This window comes from Teleopsis dalmanni, chromosome 1 (genome assembly GCF_002237135.1).
Source record: "Teleopsis dalmanni isolate 2A chromosome 1, ASM223713v2, whole genome shotgun sequence".
NCBI lineage: Eukaryota > Metazoa > Arthropoda > Insecta > Diptera > Diopsidae > Teleopsis > Teleopsis dalmanni.
This window is the reverse complement of record NC_051846.1, coordinates 98,946,494-98,965,427: the sequence shown is the minus strand read 5'-3', so window position 1 is coordinate 98,965,427 and position 18,934 is coordinate 98,946,494. Positions and strand designations below refer to the sequence as shown.

At 35.7% G+C, this 18,934-nt stretch overlaps 1 protein-coding gene across 1 annotated transcript; it reads right to left on the bottom strand.

The window, feature by feature from the left end:
- Positions 1-17,104: 17,104 nt before the first annotated feature.
- LOC119661886 lies at positions 17,105-18,759 on the bottom strand. The gene is made up of 2 exons (XM_038071392.1): positions 17,794-18,759; positions 17,105-17,731 (listed from the first exon to the last, which is right to left on the bottom strand). The coding sequence occupies exons 1-2, from the start codon at positions 18,757-18,759 to the stop codon at positions 17,105-17,107; spliced, it is 1,593 nt and encodes a 530-aa protein (XP_037927320.1).
- Positions 18,760-18,934: the final 175 nt, after the last annotated feature.

Genomic DNA, 18,934 nt, shown 5'->3' with positions numbered 1-18,934 from the left:
TTAGTTCTATATATCAAAGCGCGCAAACGACTGACTACCACGACGACTTAATACCCACTGCTACTTGTTTCTTTTAGCCTCTTCTCGTTCGTTTTTACTGGCGTTGCCAGATCTTCCCGTTCCTGCCTACATTCGGCCATCCGACTCCTCATCCGACCCGGATGATAGTTCTTCATCTACTTCTGCATAACGCCATAACTTCATATGATCGCAACTAGTTGATGTAGTCTTTGGCCCCTCAAAACCACCTGCCTTTCGTACATCGTATCGTCCGTTGCTTTTGGTTTTTGTTACTTCGTATGGACCCAAATATTCATTTATCAATTTTTTACCTGGAATAAATTGAGTACGTTTAATGGCGACCAAGTCGCCTGCTTTATATACCCGCTCTTCTTTCCGCTTTCTATCAAATGTTTTTTTATATTCTGCTTGGACCTCTTCAATTTGTTGTTTCGCATGTTGTCGGAGTATATTGCGTTCTTCGTCAAATTCTTGAATCAATTCATCCTCTATTGCTTGTTTTATGGAGTTGTACCCGCTGTTCTTTCGCATTTTTATACCAAAAAGGATTTCAAACGGTGAATATTTCGTAGTTCGATGAATTGCATTATTAATAGCGCTTTGCACGTCTCCTACAAAACGATACCATTGATGAGGAGACTCCCATGATAATTTAGAAATAACGTTGATAATTGTTCTGTTGACCCTTTCAATTTGGCCGTTACCCCTTGGAACGCCTGTCGTTGTTAGGATATGTTCGATTTGCTCTGCTTTACAAAATTCCACAAACGCATTTGATGTAAACGCGACGCCCTTATCACTCACAATGCGAGTTGGATTTCCAAATATTTTAGTCCACCATTCAAATTTTGTTATTACTTCCTCAGCCCCAGTAGACCTTGTCGGATAAAGCCACACAAACTTGCTAAAACCATCGACCATTGCGAAAATATACTTATATTTCTTTGACGTAGCATCCATCGGTCCTAGGTGATCTACATGTAACGTACATAATGGAGTATCGCCTTTATCAATTGTATGTAGTAATCCCTCTAGCTTACCCTGCTTTTTGTTGTACAAAATACATTTGACACAATTTTTGATTAATTTATCAACTTTTTGCTCTAGATGCGAAATATAAAATTGCTGCTTGATTTGGTATGCCGTTTTCATAACTCCAAAATGACCTTGGTCATGACAAGTTTTTATCACCTCTCTTTCCATTAGTCGTGGAATCACCAATAAAGTTTGTCCGTTTGTTTCCTTAAACAACACGTCGCCAATCATCTTGTAATCCATATATTGCTTCGATTCTAGTATATTCATAATTGCCTTGCAGTGATCATCGCTCTTTTGAGCTTTTTCCAGTCGCAAACGTAACTCATTTTTCGTGTCCACTGTTAATACTGCATACCTACTTAGCGCGTCTACATGTTTCATTCGATTACCATTCCGATGCTTCACCGTAAAATTAAAATCTTGCATGTACATTATGTACCGAGATACTGATGTAGATATTTCTTCTTTTGTTGTTGTGTATTTGTACGCGTTACAATCTGTGATCAGGTCGAACTCGATGCCCAGTAGGTAATATCGTAGTTTCTTCATTGCCAAAAATGCTGCTTTTGTTTCTAATACGTAACTATGGTGTTTGGCTTCTGCAACTGTTGTTTTTTTGCTCCAAAAATACACTGGATGTAATTTTTCTTCAAATTCTTGCAAGAGTATAGCGCCAAATCCGTCCTTGGATGCATCTGTATGTAACTCCGTTCGATGATTTCTTGAAAAAATTCTTAGCACCGGTTGATTAGTTAACGTTTGTTTCAACTGTTGTATCGCCCTTATCTCGTTTTCGCCTATAACGAATTTCACGTTTTTTTTCAATAGGTTCGTCAACGGTCTTGCTATTATGGAGAAGCCTTTTACAAATTTTCGAAAAAACCCAAAAAGTCCCAATAACGATTGAACAGCTCTTACATTTTTTGGTACTGGGAAATTTTTTACTGCTTTAATTTTCTCATCGCTTGGCTTTATGGTACCATCTTCAATAATTACGCCTAAAAATTGAACTCTTCTTTGCAGGAATTTGCATTTCTTCCAATTAATGCGTAAACCGTATTCTGCCGCAACTTCAAAAAATAAAGCCAACTTTCTCAAGTTTTCCTCCTTGGTTTTTGAGAAAATGATTATGTCATCCATGTAGACTGCTAAAATGCTATCTTTAATCAGCTGTCTTAAAATACAATTTATGTACCGTATAAAATTTGCCGGTGAGTTGCAAAATCCAAAAGGTGCGAAATTGAACTCAAATAAACCATCTTGCGTTATAAACGCTGTATATTTTCTACTAGTTTCTTCAATTGGTACGTGCAAGAATGCACTTTCAATATCCAAGGTGCTAAATATCACCGCACCATCCAGCTTGTCCACCACATCTTCCATATTTGGTGTTGGGTATTGGTCTTTAAATGCCAACTTATTAAGACGTCTGTAGTCGACACATACTCTTTTTGTTCCATCTTTTTTAGCTGCTAGTACGAGTCGACTGCAATACTGTGACGTTGATTTTCGAATAATTCCCTCTTTTAGCCATTCTTCAACCTGTGTTGTGATTATTTTTGCCTCTTCTGATGCTTTTCTGCTTGGGGATGCGTATATCGGTTCTTCCTTTGCTAGAATAATTTTCATTTCGACTGGACTTTTACTCCATTTCATTGGTTTATAATTATTTTTCAACTCTTCGATTTCTTTTTCATACTTCACTTCATCTTTGCTTATGGTAATATTCATAATTTCTTTTTCTTCACGATCTGTTCCCGTAATGAGTGATAAAAATTTATAGCCACTTTAATCAAACGCATATCTAAACTTACTCAAAACATCGTAACCAATTACTACGTCATAGTTTACCGCATAATCAGGTACTATTACCAAATGGTGTTCTAATTTTATTTCATCTAATTCGATTTCGCATAAAATTTTGCCTTCTGGATATGTTTTTGCACCGCCGAAACCAACAATTTCTTCAGTGTAATTTTCCACTTGCTTTTGCACAAAATTGCTTTTAAATAAACTGTGTTTTACCAGCGTTATGTCGGCACCACCATCAATTAAACACTTAAATTTTTTGTTGTCAATTCTAACCAATTTTAATTTTTTCCCTCTCCTTAAAGTACATTCACATAGTCCTAGATTGGTTTCTAAGCAATTTTTTGCGATGTGACCTGATTTGTTACATTTAAAACATTTTTGCTTTTCTGTGCATTCACGTCGTTTATGTTCTTTTGAGCCGCAATTGTAGCAATGCTCCTTTTTTACTTCTTTGTTTTTCCCGTACTTTTCATTCATCGGTTTCATTTTACTTATGCGTTCGTAAATTTCTATTTGCTCTTTTAACTCCAAATAGTTTTTTGCAGCGTATAACGTCATTTTATTTTCTGGCCTTCCTTTGATTCCGTCAACAATATATTGAATCACGGATTTTTGTTCAACTGATCCAGTTGCACCGATGTTTCGCATGTGTAAAATATATTCATGGGCGCTTTCACTGTCTTTCTTCTTTCTTTCTCGTAGTTGATTGTGAACTTCTATACTTGAATAAGTATGCGTAAATTCCGTTAGCATCTCAGTTTTAAATGTACTGTAATTTTTTGTTGTTAGTGTTTGTACAAAAAGTTTTGCTACTTTGGTTATCTTATTTCTCGCAAACACTAATTTTTGTGTGTCTGACCACTTATATGCATATGCCATATCTTCCAAATTTTCGGACCACTTTTCTACTGACATTTCTGCTTCGCCATCAAAACATGGAATCATATCCTCTCCATTTGTACTCGAATTAGACATTTCATTTGTAAACTTAACCGTTAGTAACCGTATTAAATCTGTTAATTCTGTATTAGCCATAGTGATCGTATCGCTGGATTTGTTGTTGCTACTGCTGTTTATGTCACTTTCCACGTTTTTTTTTATTGATGTTGCTTACACCTTCTGCAGTTTTTGTTTCGATTTCTATTCGTTCCTTTGCTTCACTGTTGCTTTCCTTCTCGATGCGCGTTATTTTTTCTTGCTGTTGTTTTCCAAATTCTTTCTTCGCTGCTCTTGTCAAAATTTTTCCACTGTCTTCTACATTTACATCTTCCATGCCAATTTTTAGCCTTTTTCTGCAACTTTACTACTTTCAATTGTTGTTTGTGTAGCACTTTTCAACTGTTTCAACTTCTTTTTTCTACAACAAAACAACAATTTTTTGCTTTCGCATTTGCTTTTTTTTTCTCCTGTTTTATATTCACTTTAATTATTGAACATTGGATGAGCCCCCAAATGTAGGAATGTTTATTTAATAGTATTTATTTAATCCAAAAAATCAAAGTGTATATACATTAATTAATTAATAAGTAATAATAAGTAACTTCTTAAACGCGCACAACCGACTGTAAAATCAAAGACGACTTATTACCAACTACCTCTTGTTTCTTAAAGCTTCTTCTTGTTCCTTTTTGCCGGCGTTACCAGATCTTACCCTTCCTGCCTACATTCGGCCATCCGACTCTTCATCTGACCCGGATGATAGTTCTTCATCTACTTCTGCATAACGCCATAACTTCATATGATCGCAGCTAGTTGATGTAGTCTTTGGCCCCTCAAAAACGCCTGCCTTTCGTACATCGTATCGTCCGTTGCTTTTGGTTTTTGTTACTTCGTATGGACCCAAATATTCATTTATTAATTTTTTACCTGGAATAAATTGAGTACGTTTAATGGCGACCAAGTCGCCTGCTTTATATACCCGCTCTTCTTTCCGCTTTCTATCAAATGTTTTTTTATATTCTGCTTGGATCTCTTCAATTTGTTGTTTCGCATGTTGTCGGAGTATATTGCGTTCTTCGTCAAATTCTTGAATCAATTCGTCCTCTATTGCTTGTTTTATGGGGTTGTACCCGCTGTTCTTTCGCATTTTTATACCAAAAAGGATTTCAAACGGTGAATATTTCGTAGTTCGATGAATTGTATTATTAATAGCGCTTTGCACGTCTCCCACAAAACGATACCATTGATGAGGAGACTCCCATGATAATTTAGAAATAACGTTGATAATTGTTCTGTTGACCCTTTCAATTTGGCCGTTACCTCTTGGAACTCCTGTTGTTGTTAGGATATGTTCGATCTGCGCTGCTTTACAAAATTCTACAAACGCATTTGACGTAAACGCGACGCCCTTATCGCTCACAATGCGAGTTGGATTTCCAAATATTTTAGTCCACAATTCAAGTTTTGTTATTACTTCCTCAGCCCCAGTAGACCTTGTCGGATAAAGCCACACAAACTTGCTAAAGCCATCGACCATTGCAAAAATATACTTATATTTCTTTGACGTAGCATCCATCGGTCCTAGGTGATCTACATGTAACGTACATAATGGAGTATCGCCTTTATCAATCGTATGTATTAATCCATCTAGCTTACCCTGCTTTTTGTTGTACAAAATACATTTGACACAGTTTTTGATTAATTTATCAACTTTTTGCTCTAGATGCGAAATATAAAATTGCTGCTTTCTTTGGTATGCCGTTTTCATAACTCCAAAATGACCTTGGTCATGACAAGTTTTTATCACCTCTTTTTCCATTAGTCGTGGAATCACCAATAAAGTTTGTCCATCTGTTTCCTTGAACAACACGTCGCCAATCATCTTGTAGTCCATATATTGCTTTGTTCTTAAAATTTGCATTATAACGCTGAGATGTTCATCGGTTTTTTGCGCTTTTTCAATCCTTAAACGCATTTCGCTTTTTGTATCGATCGTTAAAACTGCGTGTCTACTTAACGCGTCTACGTGTTTCATATGTGTACCACCTCGATGTTTAACCGTAAAATTGAAATCTTGCATGTACATTATGTATCTCGCAACTGATGGAATAATATCATTTTTTGACGTTGTGTATTTATATGTATTACAGTCTGTTATTAAAAGAAACTCAATGCCCAACAGATAATGTCGTAGTTTCTTCATCGCCAAAAATGCTGCTTTTGTTTCTAATACGTAACTATGGTATTTGGCTTCTGCAACTGTTGTTTTTTTTTTGCTCCAAAAATACACTGGATGTAATATCTCTTCAAATTCTTGCAAGAGTATAGCGCCAAATCCGTCCTTGGATGCATCCGTATGCAACTCCGTTCGATGATTTCTTGAAAAAATTCTTAGCACCGTTTGATTAGTTAACGTTTGTTTCAACTGTTGTATCGCCCTTATCTCGTTTTCGCCTATAACGAATTTCACGTTTTTTTTCAATAGGTTCGTCAACGGTCATGCTATTATGGAGAAGCCTTTTACAAATTTTCGAAAAAAGCCAAAAAGTCCCAATAACGATTGAACTGCTCTTACATTTTTTGGCACTGGGAAATTTTTTACTGCTTTAATTTTCTCATCGCTTGGCTTTATGGTACCATCTTCAATAATTACGCCTAAAAATTGAACTCTCCTTTGCAGGAATTTGCATTTCTTCCAATTAATGCGTAAACCGTATTCTGCAGCAACTTCGAAAAATAAAGCCAACTTTCTCAAGTTTTCTTCCTTGGTTTTTGAGAAAATGATTATGTCATCCATGTAGACTGCTAGAATGCCATCTTCAATCAGCTGTCTTAAAATGCAATTTATGTACCGTATAAAATTTGCCGGTGAGTTGCAAAATCCAAAAGGTGCGAAATTAAACTCAAATAAACCATCTTACGTTATAAACACTGTATATTTTCTACTACTTTCTTCAATTGGTACGTGCAAGAATGCACTTTCAATATCCAAGGTGCTAAATATCACTGCACCATCCAGCTTGTCCACCACATCTTCCATATTTGGTGTTGGGTATTGGTCTTTAAATGCCAACTTATTAAGACGTCTTTAGTCGACATATACTCTTATTGTTCCATCTTTTTTAGCTGCTAGTACGACTCGACTGCAATACTGTGACGTTGATTTTCGAATAATTCCCCCTTTTAGCCATTCTTCAACCTGTGTTGTGATTATTTTTGCCTCTTCTGATGCTTTTCTGCTTGGGGATGCGTATATCGGTTCTTTACCAAACTTTACTACTTTCAATTGTTGTTTGTGTAGCACTTTTCAACTGTTTCAACTTCTTTTTTCTACAACAAAACAACAATTTTTTGCTTTCGCATTTGCTTTTTTTTTCTCCTGTTTTATATTCACTTTAATTATTGAACATTGGATGAGCCCCCAAATGTAGGAATGTTTATTTAATAGTATTTATTTAATCCAAAAAATCAAAGTGTATATACATTAATTAATTAATAAGTAATAATAAGTAACTTCTTAAACGCGCACAACCGACTGTAAAATCAAAGACGACTTATTACCAACTACCTCTTGTTTCTTAAAGCTTCTTCTTGTTCCTTTTTGCCGGCGTTACCAGATCTTACCCTTCCTGCCTACATTCGGCCATCCGACTCTTCATCTGACCCGGATGATAGTTCTTCATCTACTTCTGCATAACGCCATAACTTCATATGATCGCAGCTAGTTGATGTAGTCTTTGGCCCCTCAAAAACGCCTGCCTTTCGTACATCGTATCGTCCGTTGCTTTTGGTTTTTGTTACTTCGTATGGACCCAAATATTCATTTATTAATTTTTTACCTGGAATAAATTGAGTACGTTTAATGGTGACCAAGTCGCCTGCTTTATATACCCGCTCTTCTTTCCGCTTTCTATCAAATGTTTTTTTATATTCTGCTTGGACCTCTTCAATTTGTTGTTTCGCATGTTGTCGGAGTATATTGCGTTCTTCGTCAAATTCTTGAATCAATTCGTCCTCTATTGCTTGTTTTATGGAGTTGTACCCGCTGTTCTTTCGCATTTTTATACCAAAAAGGATTTCAAACGGTGAATATTTCGTAGTTCGATGAATTGTATTATTAATAGCGCTTTGCACGTCTCCCACAAAACGATACCATTGATGAGGAGACTCCCATGATAATTTAGAAATAACGTTGATAATTGTTCTGTTGACCCTTTCAATTTGGCCGTTACCTCTTGGAACTCCTGTTGTTGTTAGGATATGTTCGATCTGCGCTGCTTTACAAAATTCTACAAACGCATTTGACGTAAACGCGACGCCCTTATCGCTCACAATGCGAGTTGGATTTCCAAATATTTTAGTCCACAATTCAAGTTTTGTTATTACTTCCTCAGCCCCAGTAGACCTTGTCGGATAAAGCCACACAAACTTGCTAAAGCCATCGACCATTGCAAAAATATACTTATATTTCTTTGACGTAGCATCCATCGGTCCTAGGTGATCTACATGTAACGTACATAATGGAGTATCGCCTTTATCAATCGTATGTATTAATCCATCTAGCTTACCCTGCTTTTTGTTGTACAAAATACATTTGACACAGTTTTTGATTAATTTATCAACTTTTTGCTCTAGATGCGAAATATAAAATTGCTGCTTTCTTTGGTATGCCGTTTTCATAACTCCAAAATGACCTTGGTCATGACAAGTTTTTATCACCTCTTTTTCCATTAGTCGTGGAATCACCAATAAAGTTTGTCCATCTGTTTCCTTGAACAACACGTCGCCAATCATCTTGTAGTCCATATATTGCTTTGTTCTTAAAATTTGCATTATAACGCTGAGATGTTCATCGGTTTTTTGCGCTTTTTCAATCCTTAAACGCATTTCGCTTTTTGTATCGATCGTTAAAACTGCGTGTCTACTTAACGCGTCTACGTGTTTCATATGTGTACCACCTCGATGTTTAACCGTAAAATTGAAATCTTGCATGTACATTATGTATCTCGCAACTGATGGAATAATATCATTTTTTGACGTTGTGTATTTATATGTATTACAGTCTGTTATTAAAAGAAACTCAATGCCCAACAGATAATGTCGTAGTTTCTTCATCGCCAAAAATGCTGCTTTTGTTTCTAATACGTAACTATGGTGTTTGGCTTCTGCAACTGTTGTTTTTTTTTTTTGCTCCAAAAATACACTGGATGTAATATCTCTTCAAATTCTTGCAAGAGTATAGCGCCAAATCCGTCCTTGGATGCATCCGTATGTAACTCCGTTCGATGATTTCTTGAAAAAATTCTTAGCACCGTTTGATTAGTTAACGTTTGTTTCAACTGTTGTATCGCCCTTATCTCGTTTTCGCCTATAACGAATTTCACGTTTTTTTTCAATAGGTTCGTCAACGGTCATGCTATTATGGAGAAGCCTTTTACAAATTTTCGAAAAAAGCCAAAAAGTCCCAATAACGATTGAACTGCTCTTACATTTTTTGGCACTGGGAAATTTTTTACTGCTTTAATTTTCTCATCGCTTGGCTTTATGGTACCATCTTCAATAATTACGCCTAAAAATTGAACTCTCCTTTGCAGGAATTTGCATTTCTTCCAATTAATGCGTAAACCGTATTCTGCAGCAACTTCGAAAAATAAAGCCAACTTTCTCAAGTTTTCTTCCTTGGTTTTTGAGAAAATGATTATGTCATCCATGTAGACTGCTAGAATGCCATCTTCAATCAGCTGTCTTAAAATGCAATTTATGTACCGTATAAAATTTGCCGGTGAGTTGCAAAATCCAAAAGGTGCGAAATTAAACTCAAATAAACCATCTTACGTTATAAACACTGTATATTTTCTACTACTTTCTTCAATTGGTACGTGCAAGAATGCACTTTCAATATCCAAGGTGCTAAATATCACTGCACCATCCAGCTTGTCCACCACATCTTCCATATTTGGTGTTGGGTATTGGTCTTTAAATGCCAACTTATTAAGACGTCTTTAGTCGACATATACTCTTATTGTTCCATCTTTTTTAGCTGCTAGTACGACTCGACTGCAATACTGTGACGTTGATTTTCGAATAATTCCCCCTTTTAGCCATTCTTCAACCTGTGTTGTGATTATTTTTGCCTCTTCTGATGCTTTTCTGCTTGGGGATGCGTATATCGGTTCTTCCTTTGCTAGAATAATTTTCATTTCGACTGGACTTTTACTCCATTTCATTGGTTTATAATTATTTTTCAACTCTTCGATTTCTTTTTCATACTTCACTTCATCTTTGCTTATGGTAATATTCATGATTTCTTTTTCTTCGTGTTCAATTTTCGAAATCAGCGAAGTGAAGCTGTAGCCGTTCTCATCCGACGTATATCTACATCGTAACCAATTACTACGTCATAGTTTACCGCATAATCAGGTACTATTACCAAATGGTGTTCTAATTTTATTTTATCTAATTCGATTTCGCATAAAATTTTGCCTTCTGGATTTGTTTTTGCACCGCCGAAACCAACAATTTCTTCAGTGTAATTTTCCACTTGCTTTTGCACAAAATTGCTTTTAAATAAACTCTGTTTTACCAGCGTTATGTCGGCACCACCATCAATTAAACACTTAAATTTTTGTTGTCAACTCTAACCAATTTTAATTTTTCCATCTCTAAAGTACAATTTACACTTTTAGCTCCTAGATTGGTTTCTAAGCAATTTTTTGCGATGTGACCTGATTTGTTACATTTAAAACATTTTTGCTTTTCTGTGCATTCACGTCGTTTATGTTCTTTTGAGCCGCAATTGTAGCAATGCTCCTTTTTTACTTCTTTGTTTTTCCCGTACTTTTCATTCATCGGTTTCATTTTACTTATGCGTTCGTAAATTTCTATTTGCTCTTCTAACTCCAAATAGTTTTTTGCAGCGTATAACGTCATTTTATTTTCTGGCCTTCCTTTGATTCCGTCAACAATATATTGAATCACGGATTTTTGTTCAACTGATCCAGTTGCACCGATGTTTCGCATGTGTAAAATATATTCATGGGCGCTTTCACTGTCTTTCTTCTTTCTTTCTCGTAGTTGATTGTGAACTTCTATACTTGAATAAGTATGCGTAAATTCCGTTAGCATCTCAGTTTTAAATGTACTGTAATTTTTTGTTGTTAGTGTTTGCACAAAAAGTTTTGCTACTTTGGTTATCTTATTTCTCGCAAACACTAATTTTTGTGTGTCTGACCACTTATATGCATCTGCCATATCTTCCAAATTTTCGGACCACTTTTCTACTGACATTCCTGCTTCGCCATCAAAACATGGAATCATATCCTCTCCATTTGTACTCGAATTAGACATTTCATTTGTAAACTTAACCGTTAGTAGACGTATTAAATCTGTTAATTCTGTATTAGCCATAGTGATCGTATCGCTGGATTTGTTGTTGCTACTGCTGTTTATGTCACTTTCCACGTTTTTTTTATTGATGTTGCTTACACCTTCTGCAGTTTTTGTTTCGATTTCTATTTGTTCCTCTGCTTCACTGTTGCTTTCCTTCTCGATGCGCGTTATTTTTTCTTGCTGTTGTTTTCCAAATTCTTTCTTCGCTGCTCTTGTCAAAATTTTTCCACTGTCTTCTACATTTACATCTTCCATGCCAATTTTTAGCCTTTTTCTGCAACTTTACTACTTTCAATTGTTGTTTGTGTAGCACTTTTCAACTGTTTCAACTTCTTTTTTCTACAACAAAACAACAATTTTTTGCTTTCGCATTTGCTTTTTTTTTCTCCTGTTTTATATTCACTTTAATTATTGAACATTGGATGAGCCCCCAAATGTAGGAATGTTTATTTAATAGTATTTATTTAATCCAAAAAATCAAAGTGTATATACATTAATTAATTAATAAGTAATAATAAGTAACTTCTTAAACGCGCACAACCGACTGTAAAATCAAAGACGACTTATTACCAACTACCTCTTGTTTCTTAAAGCTTCTTCTTGTTCCTTTTTGCCGGCGTTACCAGATCTTACCCTTCCTGCCTACATTCGGCCATCCGACTCTTCATCTGACCCGGATGATAGTTCTTCATCTACTTCTGCATAACGCCATAACTTCATATGATCGCAGCTAGTTGATGTAGTCTTTGGCCCCTCAAAAACGCCTGCCTTTCGTACATCGTATCGTCCGTTGCTTTTGGTTTTTGTTACTTCGTATGGACCCAAATATTCATTTATTAATTTTTTACCTGGAATAAATTGAGTACGTTTAATGGCGACCAAGTCGCCTGCTTTATATACCCGCTCTTCTTTCCGCTTTCTATCAAATGTTTTTTTATATTCTGCTTGGATCTCTTCAATTTGTTGTTTCGCATGTTGTCGGAGTATATTGCGTTCTTCGTCAAATTCTTGAATCAATTCGTCCTCTATTGCTTGTTTTATGGGGTTGTACCCGCTGTTCTTTCGCATTTTTATACCAAAAAGGATTTCAAACGGTGAATATTTCGTAGTTCGATGAATTGTATTATTAATAGCGCTTTGCACGTCTCCCACAAAACGATACCATTGATGAGGAGACTCCCATGATAATTTAGAAATAACGTTGATAATTGTTCTGTTGACCCTTTCAATTTGGCCGTTACCTCTTGGAACTCCTGTTGTTGTTAGGATATGTTCGATCTGCGCTGCTTTACAAAATTCTACAAACGCATTTGACGTAAACGCGACGCCCTTATCGCTCACAATGCGAGTTGGATTTCCAAATATTTTAGTCCACAATTCAAGTTTTGTTATTACTTCCTCAGCCCAAGTAGACCTTGTCGGATAAAGCCACACAAACTTGCTAAAGCCATCGACCATTGCAAAAATATACTTATACTTCTTTGACGTAGCATCCATCGGTCCTAGGTGATCTACATGTAACGTACATAATGGAGTATCGCCTTTATCAATCGTATGTATTAATCCATCTAGCTTACCCTGCTTTTTGTTGTTTTTTAGTTTTTGATTAATTTATCAACTTTTTGCTCTAGATGCGAAATATAAAATTGCTGCTTTCTTTGGTATGCCGTTTTCATAACTCCAAAATGACCTTGGTCATGACAAGTTTTTATCACCTCTTTTTCCATTAGTCGTGGAATCACCAATAAAGTTTGTCCGTCTGTTTCCTTGAACAACACGTCGCCAATCATCTTGTAGTCCATATATTGCTTTGTTCTTAAAATTTGCATTATAACGCTGAGATGTTCATCGGTTTTTTGCCCTTTTTCAATCCTTAAACGCATTTCGCTTTTTGTATCGATCGTTGAAACTGCGTGTCTACTTAACGCGTCTACGTGTTTCATATGTGTACCACCTCGATGTTTAACCGTAAAATTGAAATCTTGCATGTACATTATGTATCACGCAACTGATGGAATAATATCATTTTTTGACGTTGTGTATTTATATGTATTACAGTCTGTTATTAAAAGAAACTCAATGCCCAACAGATAATGTCGTAGTTTCTTCATCGCCAAAAATGCTGCTTTTGTTTCTAATACGTAACTATGGTATTTGGCTTCTGCAACTGTTGTTTTTTTTTTTGCTCCAAAAATACACTGGATGTAATATCTCTTCAAATTCTTGCAAGAGTATAGCGCCAAATCCGTCCTTGGATGCATCCGTATGTAACTCCGTTCGATGATTTCTTGAAAAAATTCTTAGCACCGTTTGATTAGTTAACGTTTGTTTCAACTGTTGTATCGCCCTTATCTCGTTTTCGCCTATAACGAATTTCACGTTTTTTTTCAATAGGTTCGTCAACGGTCATGCTATTATGGAGAAGCCTTTTACAAATTTTCGAAAAAAGCCAAAAAGTCCCAATAACGATTGAACTGCTCTTACATTTTTTGGCACTGGGAAATTTTTTACTGCTTTAATTTTCTCATCGCTTGGCTTTATGGTACCATCTTCAATAATTACGCCTAAAAATTGAACTCTCCTTTGCAGGAATTTGCATTTCTTCCAATTAATGCGTAAACCGTATTCTGCAGCAACTTCGAAAAATAAAGCCAACTTTCTCAAGTTTTCTTCCTTGGTTTTTGAGAAAATGATTATGTCATCCATGTAGACTGCTAGAATGCCATCTTCAATCAGCTGTCTTAAAATGCAATTTATGTACCGTATAAAATTTGCCGGTGAGTTGCAAAATCCAAAAGGTGCGAAATTAAACTCAAATAAACCATCTTACGTTATAAACACTGTATATTTTCTACTACTTTCTTCAATTGGTACGTGCAAGAATGCACTTTCAATATCCAAGGTGCTAAATATCACTGCACCATCCAGCTTGTCCACCACATCTTCCATATTTGGTGTTGGGTATTGGTCTTTAAATGCCAACTTATTAAGACGTCTTTAGTCGACATATACTCTTATTGTTCCATCTTTTTTAGCTGCTAGTACGACTCGACTGCAATACTGTGACGTTGATTTTCGAATAATTCCCCCTTTTAGCCATTCTTCAACCTGTGTTGTGATTATTTTTGCCTCTTCTGATGCTTTTCTGCTTGGGGATGCGTATATCGGTTCTTTACCAAACTTTACTACTTTCAATTGTTGTTTGTGTAGCACTTTTCAACTGTTTCAACTTCTTTTTTCTACAACAAAACAACAATTTTTTGCTTTCGCATTTGCTTTTTTTTTCTCCTGTTTTATATTCACTTTAATTATTGAACATTGGATGAGCCCCCAAATGTAGGAATGTTTATTTAATAGTATTTATTTAATCCAAAAAATCAAAGTGTATATACATTAATTAATTAATGTAATAATAAGTAACTTCTTAAACGCGCACAACCGACTGTCAACTTCAACGACTTATTACCGACTACCTCTTGTTTCTTAAAGCTTCTTCTTGTTCCTTTTTGCCGGCGTTACCAGATCTTACCCTTCCTGCCTACATTCGGCCATCCGACTCTTCATCTGACCCGGATGATAGTTCTTCATCTACTTCTGCATAACGCCATAACTTCATATGATCGCAGCTAGTTGATGTAGTCTTTGGCCCCTCAAAAACGCCTGCCTTTCGTACATCGTATCGTCCGTTGCTTTTGGTTTTTGTTACTTCGTATGGACCCAAATATTCATTTATTAATTTTTTACCTGGAATAAATTGAGTACGTTTAATGGCGACCAAGTCGCCTGCTTTATATACCCGCTCTTCTTTTCGCTTTCTATCAAATGTTTTTTTATATTCTGCTTGGACCTCTTCAATTTGTTGTTTCGCATGTTGTCGGAGTATATTGCGTTCTTCGTCAAATTCTTGAATCAATTCGTCCTCTATTGCTTGTTTTATGGAGTTGTACCCGCTGTTCTTTCGCATTTTTATACCAAAAAGGATTTCAAACGGTGAATATTTCGTAGTTCGATGAATTGTATTATTAATAGCGCTTTGCACGTCTCCCACAAAACGATACCATTGATGAGGAGACTCCCATGATAATTTAGAAATAACGTTGATAATTGTTCTGTTGACCCTTTCAATTTGGCCGTTACCTCTTGGAACTCCTGTTGTTGTTAGGATATGTTCGATCTGCGCTGCTTTACAAAATTCTACAAACGCATTTGACGTAAACGCGACGCCCTTATCGCTCACAATGCGAGTTGGATTTCCAAATATTTTAGTCCACAATTCAAGTTTTGTTATTACTTCCTCAGCCCCAGTAGACCTTGTCGGATAAAGCCACACAAACTTGCTAAAGCCATCGACCATTGCAAAAATATACTTATATTTCTTTGACGTAGCATCCATCGGTCCTAGGTGATCTACATGTAACGTACATAATGGAGTATCGCCTTTATCAATCGTATGTATTAATCCATCTAGCTTACCCTGCTTTTTGTTGTACAAAATACATTTGACACAGTTTTTGATTAATTTATCAACTTTTTGCTCTAGATGCGAAATATAAAATTGCTGCTTTCTTTGGTATGCCGTTTTCATAACTCCAAAATGACCTTGGTCATGACAAGTTTTTATCACCTCTTTTTCCATTAGTCGTGGAATCACCAATAAAGTTTGTCCATCTGTTTCCTTGAACAACACGTCGCCAATCATCTTGTAGTCCATATATTGCTTTGTTCTTAAAATTTGCATTATAACGCTGAGATGTTCATCGGTTTTTTGCGCTTTTTCAATCCTTAAACGCATTTCGCTTTTTGTATCGATCGTTAAAACTGCGTGTCTACTTAACGCGTCTACGTGTTTCATATGTGTACCACCTCGATGTTTAACCGTAAAATTGAAATCTTGCATGTACATTATGTATCTCGCAACTGATGGAATAATATCATTTTTTGACGTTGTGTATTTATATGTATTACAGTCTGTTATTAAAAGAAACTCAATGCCCAACAGATAATGTCGTAGTTTCTTCATCGCCAAAAATGCTGCTTTTGTTTCTAATACGTAACTATGGTATTTGGCTTCTGCAACTGTTGTTTTTTTTTTGCTCCAAAAATACACTGGATGTAATATCTCTTCAAATTCTTGCAAGAGTATAGCGCCAAATCCGTCCTTGGATGCATCCGTATGCAACTCCGTTCGATGATTTCTTGAAAAAATTCTTAGCACCGTTTGATTAGTTAACGTTTGTTTCAACTGTTGTATCGCCCTTATCTCGTTTTCGCCTATAACGAATTTCACGTTTTTTTTCAATAGGTTCGTCAACGGTCATGCTATTATGGAGAAGCCTTTTACAAATTTTCGAAAAAAGCCAAAAAGTCCCAATAACGATTGAACTGCTCTTACATTTTTTGGCACTGGGAAATTTTTTACTGCTTTAATTTTCTCATCGCTTGGCTTTATGGTACCATCTTCAATAATTACGCCTAAAAATTGAACTCTCCTTTGCAAGAATTTGCATTTCTTCCAATTAATGCGTAAACCGTATTCTGCAGCAACTTCGAAAAATAAAGCCAACTTTCTCAAGTTTTCTTCCTTGGTTTTTGAGAAAATGATTATGTCATCCATGTAGACTGCTAGAATGCCATCTTCAATCAGCTGTCTTAAAATGCAATTTATGTACCGTATAAAATTTGCCGGTGAGTTGCAAAATCCAAAAGGTGCGAAATTAAACTCAAATAAACCATCTTACGTTATAAACACTGTATATTTTCTACTACTTTCTTCAATTGGTACGTGCAAGAATGCACTTTCAATATCCAAGGTGCTAAATATCACTGCACCATCCAGCTTGTCCACCACATCTTCCATATTTGGTGTTGGGTATTGGTCTTTAAATGCCAACTTATTAAGACGTCTTTAGTCGACATATACTCTTATTGTTCCATCTTTTTTAGCTGCTAGTACGACTCGACTGCAATACTGTGACGTTGATTTTCGAATAATTCCCCCTTTTAGCCATTCTTCAACCTGTGTTGTGATTATTTTTGCCTCTTCTGATGCTTTTCTGCTTGGGGATGCGTATATCGGTTCTTTCTTTGCTAGAATAATTTTCATTTCGACTGGACTTTTACTCCATTTCATTGGTTTATAATTATTTTTCAACTCTTCGATTTCTTTTTCATACTTCACTTCATCTTTGCTTATGGTAATATTCATGATTTCTTTTTCTTCGTGTTTAATTTTCGAAATCAGCAAAGTGAAGCTGTAGCCGTTCTCATCCGACGTATATCTACATTTACTTAAAACATCGTAACCAATTACTACGTAATAGTTTACCGCATAATCAGGTACTATTACCAAATGGTGTTCTAATTTTATTTTATCTAATTCGATTTCGCATAAAATTTTGCCTTCTGGATTTGTTTTTGCACCGCCGAAACCAACAATTTCTTCAGTGTAATTTTCCACTTGCTTTTGCACAAAATTGCTTTTAAATAAACTCTGTTTTACCAGCGTTATGTCGGCACCACCATCAATTAAACACTTAAATTTTTGTTGTCAACTCTAACCAATTTTAATTTTTCCATCTCTAAAGTACAATTTACACTTTTAGCTCCTAGATTGGTTTCTAAGCAATTTTTTGCGATGTGACCTGATTTGTTACATTTAAAACATTTTTGCTTTTCTGTGCATTCACGTCGTTTATGTTCTTTTGAGCCGCAATTGTAGCAATGCTCCTTTTTTACTTCTTTGTTTTTCCCGTACTTTTCATTCATCGGTTTCATTTTACTTATGCGTTCGTAAATTTCTATTTGCTCTTCTAACTCCAAATAGTTTTTTGCAGCGTATAACGTCATTTTATTTTCTGGCCTTCCTTTGATTCCGTCAACAATATATTGAATCACGGATTTTTGTTCAACTGATCCAGTTGCACCGATGTTTCGCATGTGTAAAATATATTCATGGGCGCTTTCACTGTCTTTCTTCTTTCTTTCTCGTAGTTGATTGTGAACTTCTATACTTGAATAAGTATGCGTAAATTCCGTTAGCATCTCAGTTTTAAATGTACTGTAATTTTTTGTTGTTAGTGTTTGCACAAAAAGTTTTGCTACTTTGGTTATCTTATTTCTCGCAAACACTAATTTTTGTGTGTCTGACCACTTATATGCATCTGCCATATCTTCCAAATTTTCGGACCACTTTTCTACTGACATTCCTGCTTCGCCATCAAAACATGGAATCATATCCTCTCCATTTGTACTCGAATTAGACATTTCATTTGTAAACTTAACCGTTAGTAGACGTATTAAATCTGTTAATTCTGTATTAGCCATAGTGATCGTATCGCTGGATTTGTTGTTGCTACTGCTGTTTATGTCACTTTCCACGTTTTTTTTATTGATGTTGCTTACACCTTCTGCAGTTTTTGTTTCGATTTCTATTTGTTCCTCTGCTTCACTGTTGCTTTCCTTCTCGATGCGCGTTATTTTTTCTTGCTGTTGTTTTCCAAATTCTTTCTTCGCTGCTCTTGTCAAAATTTTTCCACTGTCTTCTACATTTACATCTTCCATGCCAATTTTTAGCCTTTTTCTGCAACTTTACTACTTTCAATTGTTGTTTGTGTAGCACTTTTCAACTGTTTCAACTTCTTTTTTCTACAACAAAACAACAATTTTTTGCTTTCGCATTTGCTTTTTTTTTCTCCTGTTTTATATTCACTTTAATTATTGAACATTGGATGAGCCC